Genomic DNA, 25,570 nt, shown 5'->3' on the forward strand with positions numbered 1-25,570 from the left:
TAACTTTTAAAACAGTCCAAATTATTTAATAAATGATTTCCAATGGCAGAAATGCATCTGATAGTGGATACACTTGAGAGTCTTGCAGTGACGGGCTGGTTCATTACGATCAGCAGGTTGCTGCTATGAATGGTCAACAGGACGTGTTGTTGATACAATTCTCCAGTCATAGGGACATATTGTCGACATACCTAGCCCCACACTGCTGAAACTCAGACATTACTCACTAATGTGGTCAGAAAAACCTTTGAATTAGTTTCAGCATTGGAAGATTTACTATGTGGCAGCAGTGTGAGACAGATCTGTTGTTCAAACGTTTGTCATTTCTCCCCCTCCCAGGGTATTCAGAGGTAGATTGGGCATCATTCAGGAACCAAAGCTGTGGATATAGATTTTTGTGATTTACAATACATGATGATTTGGCCAGGGTTTCTGTTATCATGCATGATCGTTTTGATATGCCTTCTCTCAGCACCAAGTTTATGTGGTAAAGAAATGGCTTGGACCCTATTCATACTGTTGTCAATTGATTGATCTTGTAGCTTGTGGGATTATAGGAAAACCAACATATATGTACTGACCAGTACACGTACCCTTTGGAGATGGTTGTTGAAAACAGATTTTTTCATACGCACGTACTTTATTCAAACACGAGCCATAAAAAGAGGGTGAGGCAAATGTCTTATCTCAAACAAAATGCCATCTAGAGAGCATTTTGCTTTATCCCAACCACAGACCTATAACTCTGCAACAGTACAAAGTGAACAGTGATTAGTCACCCTGGATGTTCAGTCAGCATTTACATTTATTCTTTCAGTCAGGTAATTTTGACTGGTGGCTTTCCAGAGCTTTGGATAGTTATAAATCCAGAGGTTTTGTCATTAAGTAACAGTTACACAGAACAAGGTCGCAGCCGGCAGTGCCACCAATCGGTCAGTGACTTGGTCAATGGAACAAAATTAAATGTTTCTACAACATTTTCTGCTCATTTCTGCAGACAGTTCAATTACTAGCATCAATTACCACAAATTCTATGTCTTATTTGGAACAAAATGATAAAAAAATCAAAGAAAATACTGTTCTCTGTAAACTACAAACACAGGTTACTGAATTCTGGTTATTTGACTGGTGAATTTCCTGATAGCTTCCATCAAGCCTTCCTGGTGGAGGGATAATGGCCCCCAATGCAATCTGTGGGAATCTCAATTTCATAAAGTCCTGAATTGTTAATGCCAGATCATTCCCTCTTCCTCTGTATGAACGAAATGTTACATTATGATCTCTGGGTGCAAGGAGCATTAGAAAATGCATGATACACATGGAATAGAGCTCTATTATTTAGCTCCAACAAACCTAATCAAAACAATGCTCCCACTCAGAGTGCTTGGTGTAAGTTTAAATGGGCAAAAACCCAAAGTAACAATGATCCTGAGGCCAAATGACTCGGCTTCTTTAAAACTGAACTGGAGGCAGTAAATTGACAGAGCTGTTCATAAATTAAGGTGACAAGAATACACTGGTTTTGCTGTATTAATCATATCCAGCATGCTGTCACTCATATACTATATCAAAGGACAAAATGTGTTAAAAAGCATTTCTTGCACAATAATCTTTCAAATTTGGACCCGCCACTAATATTTCTGATGTGACTGTACATTGCTCTTTGCAGGAACAGCAAAATACACACCTAGGACTATGGACAGAATCTGAAAATTTCATTTGCTCACTACTGCGTTCATCTGAAATTCTATTGACAACACTGACACAGCCTGCACAAATTTCCACTGCTAAAAGCTCAGGCTTGTGTTCAGATTACATTAATGGTCCCACAGTGTGCTTGCACTTTTCCTCCCTCTCTGAACAAAGTCCAACTGACCTACTGCAAAACAACTATTTGCCTAATGCTAGGGCTAATTTGACAGCGCAGCCTCCAAAATTTAGAATTTTGTGTGGATACCAATGAATCAACAGCCAGATAACCAGAGGCACGGGATCCCCTTACAATCAGATTAACTCATGACAGAGATGCTGAAGCATTACATAATATTTCAGTGGGGTTTGACAGGGGTTAAATGGTCATTCTCCTGTAGCAATTGGGTTAACATTCACTGTTCCCTGTATGTTTCATTCACCTCTTTTCACTCGCTCCAACACACACACATACATACATGCACACCAATGGAACACGAAGGGAGAGAGTTGCTGTTTAAATGTTCTTTCAGTTTTCGATCAAAACTTTCACTCCAAGGACTGCAGCATGAGGAGCTGTTTTAGCACCTTTGTCTGGCTCGTTTCCCTGATCTCGCCTGCAAGGAACATCTCATCCACCACTGTATATACCTGCAAACATGAGGAAAAGGTACTAGGTGCATTATTCCATAGAAATCCAGAAATATTCATATCACTAGCACACATTCCATCATCTGTCACTGGGTACTGCCATTGCTATTAAAATTAATAAATCAAAATGTCATTGTGCACCTCTCGGTTTATTCACTGGCTGATCATTGACTTGTCATGTATAATCAGCTCTTTATATCAATCTTTGGATTCACAGATTCAAACAAATCCATGACAGAATCTGTGCTCTTCACAAATCTCCTCCCACTTGTCTTTATCTAAACCCATCAACATGACCTTCATTCCTTCCTTTTGGCGCACTTATCCAGTCTCCCCTCAAATACGTATCTTCTCAACAATATTTTGATTTGATCCAAATTATTACTCACATGAACCTAGGCACACAGAAAAGTTTTGTTTTGGATGCATGCCATACAGTAATAGAACAGAGCGAGGAATACAATGTTACGGCTGCAGAGAAGGTGTGAGATCAATATTTAAACTTAAAAGTTGAGAGGTCCATTCAGAAGTCTGATAACAGCAGGGAAGAAGCTGTTCTTGAATCTGTGGTAGAGAGTTCCATATTGTAATCATTTCCGGGAGAAGTGGTTTCTCCAGAATTCCCTATTAAATCTATTAGTGACCATCTTTTTATGGCACACAGTTCTAGTCTTTGCCACAAGTAGAAATGTCTTGTCTATGTCTCCGGTCTCTATGTATTGTGATCAATTTTATTCTTTCAGCATATAGATATACTGAAGCAAACGTATTTCTGTATTCTGACTTCTGTCCTAACATCAGCTCACTAAAGCATGGATCAGCTAACCTGGGATCTTTGTGCTGCAGATGATTTAAAATCATACATAGGTTTCTAAAAAACATTTGTTCTTGGGATATGAACATGGTTGGAAAGGTAAGCATTTATTGATATTGCCTAATTGCCCTTGCGAAACCAGGTGCGATTAGTTAAAAATCACACGACACCAGGTTATAGTTCAACAGGTTTATTTGGAAGCAGTAGCTTTCGGAGCACTGCTCCTTCATCCCCATAATCACCTGATGAAGGAGCAGCGCTCCGAAAGCTAATGCTTCCAAATAAACCTGTTGGACTATAACCTGGTGTTGCCCACTTTTTAAACTTTGTACACCCCAGTCCAACACACTGACATCTCCAAATTAGGTGGAATTACTAATTGAAAGCAACAACAATTTTCATCAAAATATTGGATTGTTAAAGCTCTGGACAACATAGTTCTTCATCCTTAGCTAACACGATTATCAAGCAAGACAGAATGATAAATGTAGGGAAAACAGCTCAATTTTCAAGTAATATTCACCTTCCCTTGCCTCCACTACACCAATTTCAATGAATTTGTTTGGCACAAGGAACCTTGCTCAAATAAAGAGCAGGACAGCATTGATAAGGGTTGAGTAAGTAGCAATATTGTGACATAGGTACAGCAAGTGGCAAACTGAACCCTTTGGGCTACAATTGAGTTGTTTGTTAAACTAATTCCAATTCAAGATTCAGGGTTATGTGGAGAAGTTAAGGAAAGGATAAAGGTGGGTGAATGAATGAAATTTAATTAAAAGGTAAAATCATATCTAAATAATAGATTATGTCCTGCCAGACTGGAGTTGGATTTGGAGGAGATGTAACAATGACATAAAACACTAACAGCTATCGATATGTCTGGTAGCAATGAGAATAACGTGAGGGGCTGAATTGAACAAACACGTTGACACAACAGTAAAAGGTGCTGGATAAATGGGCCTTTTCAATCTCATTATTAACAACTTGTCACAACCAAAATGCATCCCACATGTACGTAAAAGGAACATGACAAACAGGTTACCGGGTTTATCCAGTCGAGCTGTATTTGTTCTGATATAACACAATAGTTCTGCACCAATGCAGTCCTGCGCTATAAGAAATTCACGTAATAGCAGCCTAATTCAAACAAATTGAACCGGAAGCACGTTATAGCCAACACAGGTTCGTCTTCAATCGCATTATAGCCAATTCACATTGAGAAAACGTGCATTATAGTAGAACTGACTGTATATAAAAATCTCATGTCGTGCATGCATTTCCTGTACAGAAATTTTACCACTTGTCATCACAAATTTCAGTCTTGCTTTTCTGTCAATGTTCTCAACATTTATCAAATTTGCTGTGCTAGCTGACATGGTGCATAGTAGCACTGTGGTTATATTACTGAACTAGCAATCCACAGGCCTGGAATAATCAAAAGCTGCAAGTTCAATCCCCACTACCGTGCAGGGATACATAATTAAAACATTAAAGATAAAGTTATGCTAGACCTCCTGCTCACTGTGAATGGCTAGGTTCTTGGTGGACTGGTAATAGGGGAAAACATGAAAAGGGGACCAGGGAGAGACACAGCTGCAGAATGACTTACCTTGTAGAAGTTGAAGACAAGATCTAGTTCACAGACATTATGGAAATATTCATTCAAAACCTGCAATAAGATGCAGACGACAAACAAAACAATGTCACTCACTTTTCATTTAAATGTGGGATTCTGCTTGAGCTTAGACAGTTCAAATTTTTAACCAGATCAGGAAACAAACAGTGGTTATTCTTTAAAACAGAACAGGACAAGGAAGTAGGGCACTCAGAACGTAACCATTCTACAAAGGCTTGTTTTCCTAAGAATGGTGCAACTAGCTCCTGGAGGGTATAAGAACTTCCTGCATTTTATTTTGTATTTTAATAGCCAATTTAGCAAACATCATTAGGGACTCAAAATGTGAAGTCCAGGATTTGAAGACTGGCTCAATATCTATGTGAGTCAGAGATTACTTCATGTTTCCAGGTAAAATTCAACCAACAGTTTGCCTGAACAGATGACCATCTATATTCCATGAAAGCTCCTTGGCCGTCCCATGCACATTTTCTTCCATTCCTCAAATGCTTTAAATATGCTTACTTTTCAGATACCTCTGCTTTCAAATATGAAATTAGAACCTGGTACATTGCTACTTCCTCTGAACATCAGCCTGACTTGCCCAATCTTTTTTTTTCACTTACAGCTTTTAAACTTCAAGCTGGATATCAAATAACCATGGCTGAAATAAATGAAGAATTTAGAAATTTAATACTGATAAAAAGTCACTGCCTCAAAGTACTAATTACTTCTCTCTCCACAGAAGCTGCCAGACCGGTTTAGGATTTCCAATGTTACCTTTTCAAAATGAAATCAATTCATCTCTCAACCATAATCCTGATTCCTCACCTTGGCTTCTCAATGTTTACAGACATTCCCCAGTTTGTGAACGTGTTCTGTTTGAGTCCATTTGCAAGGTGAGTTGTATGAAAGACAGCACACAGTGCAGGATAATATAAAGTAGCCGTTCACAAGTACAGGAAATGTTCATATGTCAGATCTTTAAAATGATACTCTTGTACTGGGATCACGTTCATAAGTTGGATGTTTGCAAATAAATAAATTTACATCTGCACAGACTTCCCATTGGGATTTTCCTCCAATATCCACAGTTACAATGGAAACTTGTTGAGGTTAAATGGCCAAGCTGTAATTGCACACTTCTACAGGTGGAGGTGCTACACCTCCACAGTTAGCAGAAGGTGCATTAACAGCAGAACTGCGCACTGGTTACAGCACAAGAGGCTATTTAACCCATCAATCCATTCTAGCTCTCTATAAAATGAACTCACTTAGTCCTACTCCATCTGCTTATTCCTCATAAGGCTGCAAATCATTTCTGTTCAGATAATTAGCCAATTCTCTTCTGAAAACCTCAATTGAATCGATCTCAACCACACTCTCAGACAGTGCGTTCCAGATTCTAACCTCTTATTGCTTAATCAAATTTCTCATGGTGTGTCAATCACCTTAAAGTGGTGTCTTCTGATTACCTTTCTGCCCACAGATAAAAGCTTTTCTCTACAAATGCCTCATGATTTTAAAAGTCATCTCATCTTAATCTTCTCCAATCTAAGCAACTGGAACACCTCATCCCTAGAACCATTCTTGTGAATGTTAACCACACCCTTGCTAAAGCGATGCATCCAGAATTGGACTCATTTAGTCCAGTTGAGGCCTACACAGTATTTTGAATAGATTCATCACATCCTCCTTGTTCTCGTACTCTTTGCCCTGATGAATAATTATAGTGTCAACTTTACATGGACAGTTTAAAGTACATGTGGAGGATTTCATAATAACTATAAAGGATATGATCTTTAAATGAAGACTGAAATTCATTTGTGCATGGTGATATACTTATCCTCTGCCCCCTCATTGTGAAAAACTAGATTTGGTTGTGATATCATTGCAAATTGATGGACATATATAAGTATGAAGACTTTGTATGACCATTTTCAGAACATTCATCTCAATTATGCTTCAGAATACAAGTTTCTTGACCCCAGTACACAGCAAAGCCAGAGGATGGGGTTGAAGATTTATACTCAGCTGCAATACTTTACAAATTAGTTTGGTGTTCAGAAGTTATTTTCGCTGCACTTGGCACTGAATACACTCTATCCTGCTGAACAAATGAGAAATTTGTACATTATGCTGGCATTGGTGGTGAACGCACTCCCAACACAGATCTGTGAATAGTCACTGCACCTGATGAAGGATCAGCGCTCCAAATACTTGCGAGTTCAAATAACCCTTTGTCAGCTGTATAACATGGTGCAATGTGACATCTGACATTGTCCACCCCAATCCAACACCGGCACCTCCAGATTGTGAATACTACAGTCTAAATTTCCTTTTCCTTGTGAGTTGGTGAAAAAGAGATTAAGCAAAGTTTATTCACACAAACTGACACTTTGGATGGTTTTAAAAGGAAGACAATCCCAAATGACAATGGAAACTCTTTCATTGAATCTTACTTGTAACTAATTCAAAGACTTAGATGTTTGGATGAATCAGCCCAGGAACAAGCCATTTGGCTCATTGCATCTGCACTGGTTCTTAGAAAGAGACTTGATAGGTAAAGCCTCATCGACTGTACAATAATGCAGCAGAGCACATCCCAGTTTCAATTCTGTGTGAACTGTCAGTCTCAGCCAGGCCAGATTATTATTATTCAGCAGCACAGTTGACATTCTGTGAGCTAGGGAGGAGGAGAATAGCAATGCTACTGCTCCTAATTACTTACCAATAGAAACCATGCTGCAAACAGTGTGAACATCAGGTAAGAACAGGGCCAGGGTCACCAACGAGAGCTCTTGATGACTGAATTGTCTACTGATCCCCAAAACACAACACAAATAATGGACACCTGTGTTAAGCGCAGGCATCTTTGAGAAAGCTACCATACCTCCATTGTTGGAGGAGGTAGGGGTCCTTTTGATGAAAAAGGTTACTGCCCTTCAGATGAGTCAGGAACGATGAGTCAGCATACAGAGAGGAGGTGCAGAGCCAACAACCGGTCTTTGAATGTGGACCAAAACAAAAGAGATGGCTGTTGACTTTAGGAGGGCACGGAGTGATCATTCTCTGGTGGACATCGATGGCTCCCCCATGGAGATTGTAAAGAGCACAAAATTTATTGGCGTCCATCTGACGGAGAACCTCACCTGGTCCCTCAGCACCAGCTCCACAGCCAAGAAAGCCCAGCAGCGTCTCTACTTTCTGTGCAGGTTGAGGAAAGCCCACCCCCCCCATCCCTCATCCCCCATTCTCACCATATTCTACAGAGGGTTCATTGAGAGTACCCTGTGCAGCTGCACTGTTTTGGATCTTTGGATCGCAAGACCCTGCAGTGGAGAGTGAGGACAGCTGAGACGATCATGGGGTCTCTCTTCCCTCCATTACTGGTATTTACACCACATGCTGCATCCGCAAGGCTAACAGCATGGTGGACAACCCCACACATCCTTCATTCAAATTCTTCTCCCTCCTGCCATCTGGTAGAAGGTACCGGAGCATTTGGGCTCTCACGGCCAGACTGCGCAAGAGTTTCTTCCTCCAAGCCATCAGGCTCCTTAACACAGTATGATCACACTCTATTCCATTTGCAATTCTTAGACGACTTTTTGAATTGCTGCTAAAACAATGTTTTATTAATGATCATTCATTGTCACATTGTCATTTCATCCACCACTGTGCCTATTGTCTTGTCTTGCCAGGAATTACTGTGCTGTCTTGCATGTTTTACACTTCTCTATGCACTTTATGCTGCCCTGTGTATGACTGTCCTCTCGTGTAGTCTGTGTGTTCATATAGCACCTTGGTCCTGGAGGAACGCTGTTTCGCTTTGTTTGTACCAGCTGTATATGGCAGAATCAGCAAATAAAAAGTTACTCTACTCTCCACTCTACTATTAAAATACTCTCTGGTCACTTTGCAGTGATCCATTTACACAAATGATGTCCTCCAACTTATTTCTAAAGCCCAGCCCTAGTAACATCCCTTTCCCTTACTGGAGACACAAAACAATCACGGTTAACTAGCCCCACTAACAAGGAGGAAGCAATTACAAACTTCCTGATAAAATAGAACATGCCTGCATACAAATTCGGTTTGCACAGATTTCCTGCCACAGCTGTAGCCCTTTGGTACCTTATGCAAGTGGCCATTCTTAAAGTAATATACCCAACAAAAGTATATCCCTGTTAGGGTGAAAGGAAAGGTTGGTAGGTATAGGGAATGCTGGATGACGAAAGAAATTGAGGGTTTGGTTAAGAAAAAGAAGGAAGCATATGTCAGGTATAGACAGGATAGATCGAATGAATCCTTAGAAGAGTATAAAGGCAGTAGGAGTATACTTAAAAGGGAAATCAGGAGGTGCTGCATTTTGGGAAAGCAAATCTTAGCAGGACGTATACACTTAATGGTAAGGTCCTAGGGAGTGTTGCTGAACAAAGAGACTTTGGAGTGCAGGTTCATAGCTCCTTGAAAGTGGAGTTGCAGGTAGGCAGGATAGTGATGAAGGCACTTAGTATGCTTTCGTTTTTTGGTCAGAGTAAAGTACAGGAGTTGGGAGGTCATGTTGCGGCTGGACAGGACATTGGTTAAGCCACTGTTGGAACATTGTATGCAATTCTGGTCTCCTTCCTATCGGAAAGATCTTGTGAAACTTGAAAGGGTTTAGAAAAGATGTACAAGAATGTTGCCAGGGTTGGAGGATTTGAGCTGAACAGGCTGGGGTTGTTTTCCCTGGAGCTTCTGAGGCTGAGGTTTACAAAATTATGAGGGGCATGGATAGAATAAATAGACAAAGTCTTCCCCCTGGGGTCATGGAGTCCAGAACTAGAGGGCATAGGTTTAGGGTGAGATGGGAAAGATATAAAAGAGTCCTACGGGACAACCCTTTCACACAGAGGGTGGTACGTGTATGGAATGAGCTGCCAGAGGAAGTGGTGGAGGCTGGTACAATTGCAACATTTAAGAGGCATTTGGATGGGTATATGAATAGGAAGGATTTGGAGAGATATGGACTGGGTGCTGGCAGGTGGGACTAGATTTTGTTGGGATATCGGGTCGACATGGACGGGTTGTACCAAAGAATCTGTTTCCAAGCTGTACGTCTCTATGACGCTAAGACTCTAAAATGGAAATAGGTGGGATGTTCACTCACAGAAGGCATCAGAAAAGGTCCATATATTGCCATCATACAGCATGTACACAATTTAAAACAGGCACCCAGCAACAGGAAGCCTAGCTCCCCACACAACCTACTCCACGTCCAGAGGTGGAATTCCTGATGGTGTTCCAGCTCAAATTCATGGCACTTGATATTAAATCGTGGAGTCATAGGATTCGAGGCAAAATTGAGAGAAGACAGAGGTGAAAGTATAGTGAGCTACAGAGCAGCAAAGTGGAAGGCAGTGGACATGGCTGAATCAGGGATAAAGGCAGTTATCTTCCAACTATTTGGAAGATAACCACTCCCCTGCCCAACGGGATCCCACCACTCCCCTGCCCAACGGGATCATCATGCTCTTGATAGCTCAGCACTCAAAGTACTATGATACAGGTGTATAAATATATACTAGAATTTCAGAATTTGGGTTTTGTTGATCAGTCTTGTAAAGGTGTTTTCTTTCTGAAAATAAAGAGATTGGAATGTCATTTTCAACAGTGATCTAAATACATCATCTGCAAGGAAGCATTTGATTCAGTTAAGTGCATAGTGGGATACCTGCAGTGTTAATGTTGAACCGTTTATACTGCTAAGTTTGCACCATAGAGAGAAAACAGACTATTAATTTAGTTTGCCTCCAGATGAGAAGCATCAGGAGTTCCGTTCAGGAGAACTTTTCACCTCTCAGCAAAGGAGTCAATTCAGAGAATGGTCACATGAGCAGAAGGTTTTTAGTTTGTAAATATTCTCTCTCTGGGGTTGAATATCCGAGGGACATTGCTGAGAAACACCTTGAAAATTAGTTTAGAAAAATCTTAACATAAACAGCAAAACAGTTGTTTATTTTTATAGCTTTGTTTGTTTCTTAGACTAAACTTGCACCCTTGGGTTAAGAAATATTTTCAGCCTTGTGTAACCGTTCAGTGACTAACCACCATGGTAACATGAGGACCTAAGAACTAGGGACAGGCGCTGGCAGTTCGGCATTTGACACGATCATTGTTGACCTCATCTTGGCCTCAACTCTACATTCCTGCCCGCTGTCCATAATCCTTCAATCCAGTAGCAAAAATTAAACTTATGACCCATCAAGCCAGTTTTCACTGTGGGATCTGACTTGTTCAATATTACCATCAATTGGAATCATAACAATTTTTGTTTTGTCTTTTTAACACAGGTAGGTGGACGGGCCAGCAAATAACTCTGACAACAAAGGCTTTATGAAAGATTTTTCTATATGATCAAAGTTAAAATTAAAAACAGAGAGGTTACATCAACATGTCAGGCTCCAGTGCCTCTTACCTCCACAAAATTGTGGATAGCTTCCAGGTAGACCAGGTTGTTGTCATTGACATCGACACAAATACAGAAGTAGAGCCCAGCATAACGTCGATAAATTATCTTGAAGTTTCGAAACTGCAAAAGGAATAGAAGAACTTATGAAAGCAGCTCTACTGGCAGCAGATACATTCAAACTTCATATAGTCACAAGTAAGCATAATTTATTTAGTAGCGACATGCTTTTCTTCCTTCCCCTTCTTCACAAACACTCCGCCAATCACTTCTTCTCCCAAGTCTTTGGACTCCTGAATAGAAAAGTGAATTGCAGGGTTGGGACTGATGCAAATTACACCTGGGCAAGGTTACATCAGAACTCTGCCACATTGCCCTGCCAACCACTTGATATCAGCTCAGCTATTTTTCTGACTCAACATTTAATCACTAAAGAAAGAGAAACCGAAACATTTGCTACTTATGCCTAGATTTCCTGCCATAGCTTGTAGCCCTTTGGTACCTTATGCAAGTGGCCATTCTTTAAGTAATATATCAAACAAAATGAAAATAAGTGGGTTGTTCACTCATGGAAGGCATTACAAAAGACCCATATACTGCCCTCATGTAGTATGTACACACAATTTAAAATAGGCACCCAGCGCCAGGAAACCTAGCTCTCCACACAACCTGTTCATGCTTCTAAAAAAACATCAAGCCTGTGTTTACAGTTTTTCATTTGTACTGAGGAGAAAAGATGGGATGCATTTAAATTTTTCAACATACAGTATTCAATAAAAAAAGTTATACATTTACTTTTAAACTGCAGATTGCCTGTTTTCAGCCAATTGCTGGGCACAAAAGTAAAGATTAGCATTGACTGACAATTCAAAGCAATCAAACATATTTTTCCTCAATCTTTTAGCTGGTTGTGAATTAAATGGGAGCTATAACACCTAGAGAAATCTCCCTGCTTGTCTTCAAATGGAGCCATGAGATAAAGTAATATAGCACAGAAACAGACACTTTGGTCCGATCAGTCCATGCCCATCGTAATCCCAAACTAAACTAGTCCCCACCCTGCTTGAGCTTGGTCCATATCCCTCCATTCCTTGGCCTCATTCCTGATGAAGGGCTCCGGCCTGAAATGTTGATTCTCCTGCTCCTCGGATGCTGCCTGACCTGCTGTGCTTTTCCTGCAACACACACTCAACTCTGATCGCCAGCATCTGCAGACCTCATTGTCTCCATATCCCTTCAAACATTTCTTAGCTATTTTGTTCTGACAAGGCCACATTTCATCTGAAAGACAGGCCATCAACTGTGCAGCACTTGCTTACTACTGCACTGAACTGCTCAGCTAGATTTTGTGCTGAAGCCTCTTGAACAGCACTTGAACCAAGAATGTTCCCATTGACCCAAAAGTGATGTCATTGGTTCCATAGCAGTCATGTGTCTTCCTGTAGTTTTTGCCTAAGTGGCCATGTTTTCATAAGATGGAAAATGAGTGTTAACACACTAACCAATGATAAAGAGATGCGTTGGTGTGGACAGGGTCTGTGTCATGCGTCAGGATCACATCTAACCTGAACTCGCGCTATACACTTTTAAATGATAAGTAAACTGTGAAAAATAACGTCCTTATATCAGATATGAGGTGACTGCTGTGGAATGAGTGATCAGAATAGGGGACTCAATAGTTAGAGGAACAGACAGGAGATTCTGTGGTCACAAATGGAACTCCTGGAAGGTATGTTGCCTCCCAGGTGCCATGGTCTGGGATGTCTCTGATCAAGTCTACGATATTCTGAAGGGGGAGGGTGAGCAGCCATAAGTTGTGGAGCACATTGGCACCAATGACATAGCTAGGAAAAGGGATGAGGATCTAAAAAGTGATTTCAGGGAGTTAGACTGGCAGCTAAAAACCAGGACGAGCAGAGTAGTAGTCTCAGGATTACTACCGGCGCCATGTGCTAGTGAGGCGAGGAACAGGGAGTGAGTGCAGCTAAACACGTGGCCACAGGGCTGGTGCAGGAGGGAGGGCTTCAGATACATAGATCATTGGGGTATCTTCTAGGGAAGGTGGGACCTGTACATGAAGGACGGGCTGCACTTAAACTGGAGAGGCACCAATGTCCTGGGCAGGAGATTTGCTAAAGTACTTCAGGAGGGTTTAAACTGATTTGGCTGGGGGATGGAAATCAGAGCTACAGATCAGAAGAGAGGGTGGATTTTGAACGGGCAGAAATAGAAGCCAGAGACTTTTCCCCATGGCAGAAATGGCCGTCACGAGGGGTCATAATTTTAAGGTGATTGGAGAAAGGTCTAGGGGAGATGTCAGAGGTAGGTTTTTTTACGCAGAGAGTGGTGAGTGTGTGGAATGCACTGCCAACTGTGGTACTAGAGTCAGAGATATTGGGGACATTTAAGTGATTGCTGGACAAACACGTGGATGGCAGTAAATGAAGGGTGTGTAGGTTAGATTGATCTTAGATTAAGATAAATGCTCGGCACACCCTCTTGGGCGAAGGGCCTGTACTGTTCTATGTTCTGATATGCTTAGCTAGAGGTTAGAACCAATATTAAACATAGATTTGCAGGATCCTAAGCAAACTGGGAGATGAAATGGGGACAATAGAGATGGAAAGATGAAGTGCCATAGGGCACCAACATGGAAGGAAATATTCATGTCTGGGTGCAGAAAAAGACCTTTATCTGCTGAATGAGGAGGTAAGTGAATTATAACAGGCATGCAAGAAAGGACAGCCTCTTCTCTACTATTTAATGTTTGTACAGTTCCTCAGGGAGCGGAATCTGCCACCCCTTTAATTGGAACAAAACAAAGAACAGTGGATGCTGGAGATCTGAAACAAAAACAAATTTCTGGATAAACTCAGCAGGTATAGCAACATTTATGGGGAGAAAATAGAGTTAATGCTTCAAGTTCGGTGTTTCTTCAGCAATTTCTATCTTTGTTTCACTCCTCTGACTGGTCTGGCTAATCTATGACCCTAGCCCACACTGTGGTTTCTTTTGCCCTGAGATATGAACCCTCAAGCTCTGCTTTTTGAGTTAGGTTTAAAACATGAATGCAGAAGGTGGTGCCTGAAATGATTCAACGTGGATTGTGTCAACAGAGCAGCTTACAGGCGGCATCATAATATTCCTGTCCTTACTAAACACATCTACGTTTCAGCAAATTCAAAAGAGTGAATACAGGTTGATTTTCTTTTGCCCTCCCTAGCTGGGAGATGCTAAATTGAACTGAAGTGTCTCAATTCAAGTTACAGAAATGGTCTGCTAGAGGGGGATAAGATTCCAAAGGTCAGCACAACTCAGTGTCATAAAAGATGGTGCATTTTCCCACTGAACCAGAGGAGTGGTGGTGCTCCCTCACTTTTGATACTTGTTTAACAGATCACAGTGATATACAAAGCAGGTTATGTCCATCATTCCTGGCATTCATTCCCATCTGGAGCATTTCCTTTCGCTGAATCAGTTTCAGGGGTCTAAATGGCATTAATATTTCTTTCACGACTCATTAATTGTCTGTCAATTCCAAGTCCCTGTCTTGGCATTAACCACGCTCCATCCCTCACTCTATTCTCTTCGCTCAGTCATATGTTAATGACAGATATGGAGTCTGTCAAAGCTCTATGTTGATTGGCTAAATGATCATGCATATGGAAAGGGACAGAAGTAAAAAAACCCCACCCAGGTCAAGAGTTGAAGGCAGTGGCAGTAACAGGGAGTGACATAAGACAAATCCGTCTGTAAATCACCATACTTCTTGTTGGATGCAAAGCTGTCTTTGCAGAATTACTCATCATTAAATAGTAATTCAAACTTGTAAAGGCATCTTCATACTGTCACAAACGTTCTGGTGCATATCATGATTAAACACGTAGATATTAAAGGCATTTTTTGAAGAGGTCTTTGGGAAAAAGTTTCATAACATGGGAACAGGCTGCCAAAACTGTCACTGGTAACAGAAGGTAGGAGGGAGTAGACTGATGAAGATCTGAGTGGGGAGGTAGAGATTGGAGGTGATTGGCATTTCATTCCACACACGAACCACCCTGTGTGAAAAAGTTGTTGCTCAGGTCCCTTTTAAATCTATCTCCTCTCACCTTAAAATTCTGCTGTCTAGTTTTGAACTCCCCAACAGTACTCCCTTGGGATCTACCATTAAGTATATATCCTTCCCTTATTGGGCCTCCCAAAATGCATCAACTTGCATTTACTGGAATAAAGTTCCATCTGTCCTTGCTCTGCCCAATTTACCAGCTGACTAGTATCAGACTGTAGCCTGAGACCATCCTCCTCTCTGTCAACATCACCACTAATTTTCATGTCATCTGCCAACTTACTAATTATGCTGTCTAGGTTTACAACCAAGTCATTAATGTACATATAACCAGCAAGGGTTTCAGCACTGAACCTTGTGGTCATAGGCTTCCAATTACAAAAACAACCCTCCACCATCACATTGTGCCTCCTTTTTGTAAGTCAATTTTGGATCCAGTTTCCTTAGCCTTGGATTCCATGGGCTCTCAACTTTTGGACCAGCCTTCCATGTGGGACAACATCAAAGGTCTTACTGGAGTCTGTGAGAATCACATCAAATGCACTGCTCTCATTAATATCTAGACTTCTCTTCCATCTGGGGCATCCTTACTGTATCCAACCTGTCTACTCCTGTTATAATTTTATAGGCTTATATTAAATGCCTCCCTCCACTTCTTCTCAACTCCAGTGAATACAATCCTAACCAACTGAACGTCTCCTCATACACAAGCCGTGTCATCGCAGGAATCAATTCGGTAAACCTTTGTTGCACTCCCTCTATAGCAAGAATACCCTTCCTCAGATAAGGAGCCCAAAACTGCGCACAATATTCCAGGTATGGCCTCAACTATGCTCTGTATATTTGCAGCAAGAACTCTTGTACTTGCATTCAGCAACGACCCCAATGATATCGGGTATTAAAACATGCTGCAATCGATTGTCTTGACAGATTAAAGCTGAAGGCTCCAAGCTGTAAAGCCAGGGTTGCTACTGCAAGTTTGGTTTTTATCGTGCTGTACATGGAATCTCAGCTGAGTAACATTAGGCATGCTACAACTAACCACAGCATGGAGATATTTGAGCCAGCGAAGAAAAATTAGCCATGATTTCCAATTTTAAATACTATACTGGAAGTGTGTGCATGGCAACCAGATACGGGCATGACTGAGCTCAATTGTGTCACCCTTCTATTCACACAGACAGCTTGCATTCGCTGTTAAGGTTACACAGAAACAATTGTCACTTGGATGCCTCGATCAATGTGATCTCCACCTCTGCTAACATCATTCATAACCCATTGAGGTTTTCTTTTCGGATTTGCTCATACAAATGATTTAGTACAATAAGATAATTTAAATGCTGGTTTGCCACTGGGAAAAATGCAATAGCAAATCATTTAAAAACACATCATAAGATCAAGCAGAGCCAACATGGCTTCGTAAAGAGGAATCATGTCTAACAAATTTGTCAGAATTCTCTGATGTGGTAACAAGCAGAATAAATAAAGGGGAAGCTGTGGATATCCAGAACTTGGATTTTGAGAAGGCATTTGGTAAAGGTAGTACACATTAGGCTACTTAATAAGAACCCATGGGTTTGGAGCTTGTGTACAAGGATGGAGAGAGGATTGGCTAAGACAGGGAATTCAGATAAGGGGGGCATTTTCAGGAGGGCAACTTGTAACTAGTAGAGCGCCGCAGTGTCCATAGCTGAAACCACAATTACTTACAATAGATATTAATGACTTGGATGAAGGAAGTGAATGTATTGTAGCAAGTTTGGAGATAACACAAACATTGGTCAGAAGGCCAAATTGTGAGGATGAGCACAAAGAGTCCACAGAAAAATATGGACAGATTAAGCAAGTGGGCAAAAACTTGGCAGATGAAATATAATATAGGAAAATGTGAAATTATGCACTTTAATAGGAAGCACAGACAGGGTGAATAGTATTTAAATGGAGAAAGACTGTAAAAAGCATCAGAACAGAGTAATTTGGAAGTTCACACTTATGAATCATAAAAAGCCAGCATATAGAAGCAAAGAGGTTCTTCTGCAGCTGTACAGGGCCCTGGTGAGACCGCACCTGGAATATTGTGTGCAGTTTTGGTCTCCAAATTTGAGGAAAGACATTCTGGCTATTGAGGGAATGCAGCATAGGTTCACAAGGTCAATTCCCGGAATGGCGGGACCATCTTACGTTGAAAGATTGGAGCGGCTGGGCTGGTATACTCTTGAGTTTAGAAGACTGAGAGGGGATCTGATTGAGACGTATAAGATTATTGAAGGATTGGACACTCTGGAGGCAGGAAACATGTTTCTGCTGATGGGTGAGTCCCAAACCAGAGGACAGTTTAAAAAAAGGGGTAGGCCATTTACAACAGAGTTGAGGAGAAACTTCTTCACCCAGAGAGTGGTGAGTGTGTGGAATGCTCTGCCCCAGAAGGCTGTGGAGGCCAAGTCTCTGATACTTTCAAGAAAGAGTTGGATAGAACTCTTAAGGATAGTGGAATTAAGAGTTATTGGGATAAGGCAGGAACAGGATACTGATTGAGAATGATCAGCCCATGATCATAATGAATGGTGGTGCTGGCTCGAAGGGCAGAATGGCCTACTCCTGCACCTATTGTCTATAAAACACAGAGGTATACTGCAAACAGTTTTGGGCCCTTTTATTGAACAAAAAATGTACAGCAATGGAGGGCACTGCAGAAAATAATCATTCGGCCAATACCAGGTAAGGATGGATGTTGTTATTGGGAAGGAAGAATAGACTGCGTTTGTAATCAGTGGAGTTTCTAAGAATAAGGATCTTATTCAGACGTACAAGATTCTCAGGGGACTTGACAAGGGTAAATGCAGAAAGGTTGCTTCCCCTTGCGGGAGAGTCGAGGACCAGAGGACATAATCTCCGAATAAGGGGCCACCTATTTAAGACAGAAATGAGGCTGAATTCCTTCTCTCGGACGGTAGTGAATTTATGGAATTCTTTGCCACAGAGTGCTGTCAAGGCGGGGTCATTAACATCATTCCCCCTAAGCAGTGAGGCTGTGCATGTGCTCAACTTCTCCAAGGTTGACTGGCGTCTGCACACTGATCAGACTATTGACTTCTACTTCCAGAAGTTGCTGCCATGCATGGACCGCAGAGTCCCGCATGGTTGAAAAGCAAATTAGAGTCTACGCCTGTTGACTATATTCAAGGTTTAGACAGACAGATAATCAATAAGGAAATCAATGGTTAGAGGGAAAAGACAGGTACTGAGGATGGTCAGATCAGCTTTGATTTCATTGAATGGCTTACTTCTGCTCCAATGTCTTCTGGTCTTGTGGTTACTGCAACAGTAGACTCAGCCTCCTTTTGTGCTACCTATCTCCGCCAGCCAACAAAAATCTGGCTTCACTAATTGCACTTCCTAGCTTTGGTCCAGGTCTATGGAGACGATGGCAACACAAATGAATATTCTAATATTGCTTATAGCATCATTCGGCAGAAATGGAAACAGACACTACAGTCCAACTCATCCATGCTGGCCAAGTTTGCCAAACTAAACTAGTCCCACTTGCCTATGTTTGGCCTGTATCCCTCTAAACCTTTCCTATTTATGTACCTATCCAAATGGTTTTAAAAAATATTCTAACTATATCTGCACCCACCACTCCATCTGGCAGTTCATTCAACATCTGAACCACCCTGTGAGAGAAAAAAATTGCCTCTCGGATCCTTTTAAATCTTTCTCCTCTCACCTTAAGACTTTGTCCTTTAGATTCGAACTTTCTCAGCCTTAGGAAAAGACCTTTGCTATTTACTCTATCTATACCCCTCATGATTTTATAAACCTCCATAAGGTCACCCCACAACCTTCTACGCTCTAGTGAAAAAAGTCCCAGCTTATTCTTATAACTCAAATCCTCCAGTCCCAGCAACATCCTGGCAAATCCTCTCCAATTTAATAACATCCTTTCTATACCAGCGTGACCAAAACTGAACACAGTACTCCAAAAATGGCCTCAACAATGTTCAGTAAAACCTCAACATGATGTTCCAACTCCTATACTCAATGGTCTTAGCAATGAAGGCAAGCATGCTAAGCACCTTCTTAACCACCCTGTCCACCTGTGATGCAACTTTCAAAGAAATATGCACCTGAACCCTTAGGTCTCTCTGTTCTACAACACTAACCAAGGCCCTACCAATAACCATGCAAGTCCTACTCATGTTCATTTTACCAAAATGCAATCTTGCATTTAACCAAATTAAACTTCATCTGCCACTCTTTAGCCCAGTGGCCCAATTGATCAAGATCCCTTTGTAATCTTAGATATCCATCTTCACTGTTGACTATACAACCAATTTTGGTGTCATCCACAAACTTACTAACCATTCCTCCTAAATTCTCATCTAAATCACTTATATAAATGCAAACAAAAGTGGATCCAGCACCGACCCACCACTAGTCACAGACCTCCAGTTTGAAAACCAACCATCCTCCACCACCCTCTGTCTCATACCATCAAGCCAACTTTGTATCCAACTGGCAAGCTCGCTCTGAATTTCGGTGATCTCACTTTACTAATTAGTCTGCCATTCGAAACCTTGTCAAAGGCTTCATTGAAGTCCCTGTAGACCATGTCTGCTGCTCTGTCCTCATCAATCTTATGTCCTCAAAAAAAAAAATCAATCAAGTTTGGGAGACAATTTCCCATGCACAATGCCATGTTGACTATTCCAAACACATGTAAATCCTATTTTTTCAGAACCCCCTCCAACAATAGAGGTCAGACTCACAATTCCATAGTTCTCAGACTTCGCTTGGCAGTCTTTCTAAAATAAAGGCACAACATTAGCCACCCTCCAGTTCTCTGGCATCTCACCCATAACCGTAGGTGATATATATATATCTGCTCGGGGCCCTGCAATTTCTTCCCTAACTTCCCACAATATCCTGGGATATATTTGGACAGTTCTCGGACACTTATCCACCTTTACGTTTTTTTAAGACCTCCAGAGCTTCCTCTTCTGTAATGTGGACTGTTTTCAAGTCATCAATATCTATTCCCCCAAGCACTCGAGCCTCCATTTCTTTCTCCAAAGTAAAAACTGATGCAGAAAATTCATTTAGGTCTCTCCCATCTCCTTTGGTTGCTCATATAGATGACATCATTCATCTTCAAGGGACCCTACTCTCTCCCTAGTTGCTCTTTTGCTCTAAATGTAGGTGTAGAATCTCTTTGAATTATCTTTAACCTTACCCGCCAAGGCTATCTTATATCCCCTCTTTGCCCTCTTGATTTCCCTCTTAAGAATGCCCCTACTCCCCTTATACTCTTCAAGAGATTCACTTGATCCCAGTGAATATACCTAATATATGACTCCCTCTTATTATTGACTGGAACCTCAATATCTTTAGTCATTTGTTGTCCCTTACCCTTACCAGCCTTAACCTTTACTCTAACAGGAACATAATGCCTCTGAACTCTCATTATCTCACTTTTAAAATTCTCCCACTTGCCAATTGCTTATTAGAGTTTCTGACTCAAACACCTTTTCAGGCAGCGAATTCCAGATTCCATCTCTGAGTGAAATAAATCTTCCTCTTTGCATTTTACTTAACTCTATGCCCCTGATTACTGACCTCTCTCTTCATGGAAGAAACTGCCTTCCATTCCACCCTATCTTCGCTGTGCCAAAGAAAGCACCAGCCTAAAATGTGTTGCTGGAAAAGCGCAGCAGGTCAGGCAGCATTCAAGGAGCAGGAGAATCGACGTTTCGGGCATGAGCCCTTCACAGTCCTCACTTTCTCCTCAAAGCATCAGCCTATCCAATCTTTCCTCATTGCTCAGACCCTCCAGCCAGGCAGCATCCCAGTAAATCTCTTCTGACCCTCTGAATAAACAGGTGACTTAAGCTGCATACAGTAGTTGAGTTGTGGTCTAAGCTGCCTTTTATATAATTCTAGCATAACCTATAAGACAATAAGAAATAGGAACAGGAGAAGATCTTTCGGCCCCTCAAGCCTACTTCGCCATTTTAATTGGATCATGGTTGATCCAACAATCCTCATGTCCTGCCCTTTCCCAGTAACCCTGGACTCCCCTAATCCTCAAGAATCTATCTCAGCTTTCAATGACAATGACTCTACCCCCGCAGCTCTCTGTGACAAGGAGTTCCCAAGACAGTCAACCCGCTGAGAGAAGACATCCCTCCTCATCTCAGTGTTAAATTGCTGCCCTTTTATTCTGAGACTGTGCACCCTAGTCCTAGACTTTCCATTGAGGGGAAACATTCTCTCAGCATTTACCCTGTCAAGCCCCTTAACAATCCAAGATGTTTCAATGAGATCACGCCTCATTCTTCTAAATTCCAACGAGTACCTATTTAACCTTTGCTCACAAGATAATCCTTCCATACCAAGGATCATCCTAGTGAACCTCCACTGAAATAATAGTTTCTTAAACAAGAACTAAAACTGCACACAGTACTCCCGATATGGGTTCACCACCACCTTGTACAGTTACAGTAAGACTTCCCTATTCTTATACTCCAAACCTCTTGAAATAATTCCATTAGCTTTCCTGCTGTCTGTGTACTAGTTTCCTATGTTTCATCTGTGAGTATCCCTTTGTGTTGCAGCTTTCAGAAATTTCTCTCCATTTAAATAACACTGTTCTTTTGTTCTCCGTCCCAAAAATAACAACTATACATTTTCCCACATCATTCTTCATTGGCCAACTTTTGCCCACTTACTTAACCTCTCAATATCTCTACATAAACTGTTTGCATCCCCCTCACAACTTGCCGTTTCATTAATTTTGCCTTATTGTTCTCGTATTTTATACCTTGGGTGGTAAAGGCAATAATCTCATTTGCATTCTTAATCACCTTATTTACATGCCCTACTACTTCCGGGATCTAAGGGCATGTTAAAAGGTCGCTGTAATCTTCAATTCTGAAATCTATATAAAAATGTTTTTAACATTTATGAATAATCTTTCTAAACCAACTCGAAGCATTTTTTAAACCAAGTTTAACAGAAGAGTGCAGTGATGAGAAGCCAGTCTATGCTGTTTTTAACGAACCATTCTCATTTTGCCTGACTTTTTGAGTGCTTGCAGTCTTTTTCTGATAAATTACTGTTCAACGTCAGTGCCCATAACGCTTAATTGTGTTATTGAAAGGAAACTTATTTCTAATCTAATAAGCATGCTGTGTGCCAACACTCACCAAAGAATAGCCACATGGGCCAATTTCAGTGAGCTGCTAGTATCTCAGCATAAATCAGTGGCTTTTGAAGAACAAAGGAAATAGAAATGTTTTTCAGAAAAAACTCAAGTTCCACTGCTCACTGGTGTTGTGCTAAGATTATTCTACTCAGTAAGGGCTGATAGTATAATATGATTTTTTAAAATCTGTTTCCATTCCAATAAAACTTTCAAATTGGCACGAGTGACAGCCTAATCACAACGTCCACTTAGATGCCAACCTTTCTGCAGATTGGTACTCCATGGTTTGAGCATACAGGGCCTTGATGCTGATTGGCTAAAATTGAGAAGGAACTGAGGAAAGATTGAGCCTTTGTGCATTTCTGTGTTTTGCTCAATAATACTCAGTGTTCCTGCTCTGCAGCTCTTTTGTCTGTTGTTTTCAGGTCTGAAATTGAATCCTGTTTACCATTAAAATACACTCATTGAGACAGTGATGTTGCCAGCCTGTGCATGACCCTGATTGTAAAGCTGTTTGAACTTATGGCTCTGGAGGCTTGTTGAAGGCTGTTATTAGCTCGATACATCTTTGATGGACATGTCCTAAATCAGAACACTGGAATCTACTGTTATCAGCAATCTGAGATAACTGTATGTTAATGGGAGCACAGTTTAAGTGTTTTCAGAATCAGAGGCCCTATGGTGTGCAACATGGGAGGCTTCTGGCGACAAAACTCTTGGGGAATCTTAGTTTGGTACATTAGTGTACCACCTGGCATGGCACTTATTGCCACAGAATAGAAAGATTATTTATTTCTAGCCTGTGATATGCATGCTGTTTGCCAACACACTGAGATATAGTCACATGGGCCAGATATCATTGAATTTCTACATCCACAGTATAAATCAGTGCCCTCTAAAGAGGGGAGAAATAGAAGTATTTTTCAGAACGAATGAGTCCCACTGCTCACTGCTGCCATGGTAAGCTCGCTATGTGCAGTAGGAGCTGTAAGATTAAAAAACAAACAGTCAGTACTCTGAGGATTAATACAATTCACATAACACCGAAGAAGTAAACAAAACAGTGAACTAACAGCGACACAGCACAGGGCTAATTGGAGCAGTATGTGAAACTAATGACTCAAAGGCAATCAAGTTACATATTAGCTATGTCCCACTAGAGCTGTCGCAGCATTGTGAATACATGAGCGTTACTGCCATGAAACACTACCCATTAAGGTTACATGCGGGCAGATGTTACTGTCTATGGGGTCATTCTTCTGTTGATTCTACCAGATGTTGGTATTCACTTTTAGTGACAAATGACCAGAATTAGCTGTGGCGTTTGGACAGCTATTTGTATTATAAATCTGTTAAAGGCATTGGCTTCAAGAATTCCAAAATAAAACCTGACATGTTAATTGTAGCATCCCCAACTGCTGGCTCAGTGGAGATGAATTAATTCATTACATACCAGGAACTGAATCAGTGATTTTCTAGTTAAGGGCTCAATGACATCTGTCAACAAAGCTGCCAGGTTCTTCCCCTTTTCAGTGGTAAACTCATTCAATTTTCAGTATATTTTGGATTGTTGGATCTCAGCGTAGGCAGCGTGGGGTGTTACACTTTGTTTAAAGAAGCAGAGTCCGGGAGACAAACACCTTGCCCCAGATTGCTATGAGTGACATTCACAGCACCCACACACAATTCATTGGAAAGGCTGTACATGTCGATATTGGATTAATTGGATTCAGCTGTGTAAATTGACTGATAGTCTCGTAAAAAACCGTCATGACTTGCATGCAATGACTGGTGAGTCAAGCTACCCAAAGGTGCTGCCAACAGAAGATGAGTGGAGCAAATTGGAAAAAAAAGTGAACTGTTCAAGACTGGAGTCAACATCCAGTGCAAGAACATTATTTCCTTTATAAGAGTTATGGACCAGACCTGACCCCCTCAAAATATATTATAATGATAGTCTAAACCCTAACTTTTTCTTACTTTAAAGATAAGGTGCTGCTCTCCAGATGAAATTTGATTGGTTAAACTTCCAGATTTGAAACAAAGCACACTGTATTCATACACTTTAGTCAAAATAGAACAAATGTGGAAAAAATAAAAGAATTGGCTTAGCTATAACTCTATTGGAAAACGTAGCAGAATAGTAGATTGGTTACTAAACAGTAACTGTTCCAATATAGTAACATCCCATAAACGCACTCTTGGCAAAAGATAATTCATAAAATAGATGGTCTCACATGCAACTCCAGTAGAAGGAAGAGACCTCTCCCCCAGTTTTTAGTTGTAACCGAGAGAGGAGAATGTAGCAGGGAGAGATGTACAGCAGCTTCCAAACCCTGCTGAGACTCCAGCAACAACTGCTACTGAAAAACTAAGAAAGTAAAAATCTTGATTCTGTGAGAGCTTGACCACACCCATTCAGGCTGCTTGTATTGTTCCAACGTTTTAAAAAAAAACCAAGGCCTCGCAAGTTGTTTACAAGTTTTCAATATATATCTCAGCGCCTCCTTAAAACCTTTCTTTAAAAAACAAACAGGACAACATCTGGATGGATATACGAATAGGAAAGGTTTAGAGGGATATGGGCTAAATACTGAAAATGGGACTAGATTAATGGTCAGCATGGATGAGTTGGACCAAAGGGTCTATTCGCATGCTGTACAGCTCTATGACTCACCTCTTAAAGCCATAGCGCCATCACAATAGGGAAGAGGTTCCAGATAATAAAGATTGAACTACATTCAGCTTCAAAATGTGAGACTCTAAGGAATTTTAATCTCACCTTCCTATTTAAGGATTCCCAAAGCTGATGTTTTTACAAATTCCTAACAGACATCTGTGTCTGAACATCCAGTCACAGCCGAAAGCTTCACATTTTAAATAGGGGCTAACATCTGGCACAGCTAACATGAGAAACCTCCCTTAAACAGTAACACTTGTATACATGTAGCTTTGTACATATAGAGTAGTGATGTTTGAACAATCCTGATTTGACTCTAGTGAGACATAGCCAATATGTACATTTTTTTTGGATGGAACCTTTACAAATCACAAGCTGCAACTATGTACCTTTCAGT

At 41.0% G+C, this 25,570-nt stretch overlaps 1 protein-coding gene across 2 annotated transcripts in view; it reads right to left on the bottom strand.

Moving 5' to 3' along the window:
• Positions 1 to 787: 787 nt before the first annotated feature.
• Positions 788 to 25,570, bottom strand: part of ap2s1 (adaptor related protein complex 2 subunit sigma 1) — a 43,850-nt gene continuing 19,067 nt past the window's right edge. Inside the window, exons 3-5 of one of the 2 annotated variants that reach the window (XM_043680881.1) lie at positions 11,233 to 11,346; positions 4,764 to 4,823; positions 788 to 2,340 (exon numbers count right to left, since the gene is read on the bottom strand). In XM_043680881.1, the coding sequence (XP_043536816.1) occupies positions 2,239 to 2,340; positions 4,764 to 4,823; positions 11,233 to 11,346 (276 nt within the window). In that variant the 3' untranslated portion in view covers positions 788 to 2,238. Of the gene's footprint in view, positions 2,341 to 4,763; positions 4,824 to 8,447; positions 8,615 to 11,232; positions 11,347 to 25,570 lie in introns of those variants that run through there. The other variant, XM_043680883.1, reaches the window with a different exon arrangement.

Source organism: Chiloscyllium plagiosum, chromosome 41 (assembly GCF_004010195.1).
Source record: "Chiloscyllium plagiosum isolate BGI_BamShark_2017 chromosome 41, ASM401019v2, whole genome shotgun sequence".
NCBI classification, from domain to species: domain Eukaryota; kingdom Metazoa; phylum Chordata; class Chondrichthyes; order Orectolobiformes; family Hemiscylliidae; genus Chiloscyllium; species Chiloscyllium plagiosum.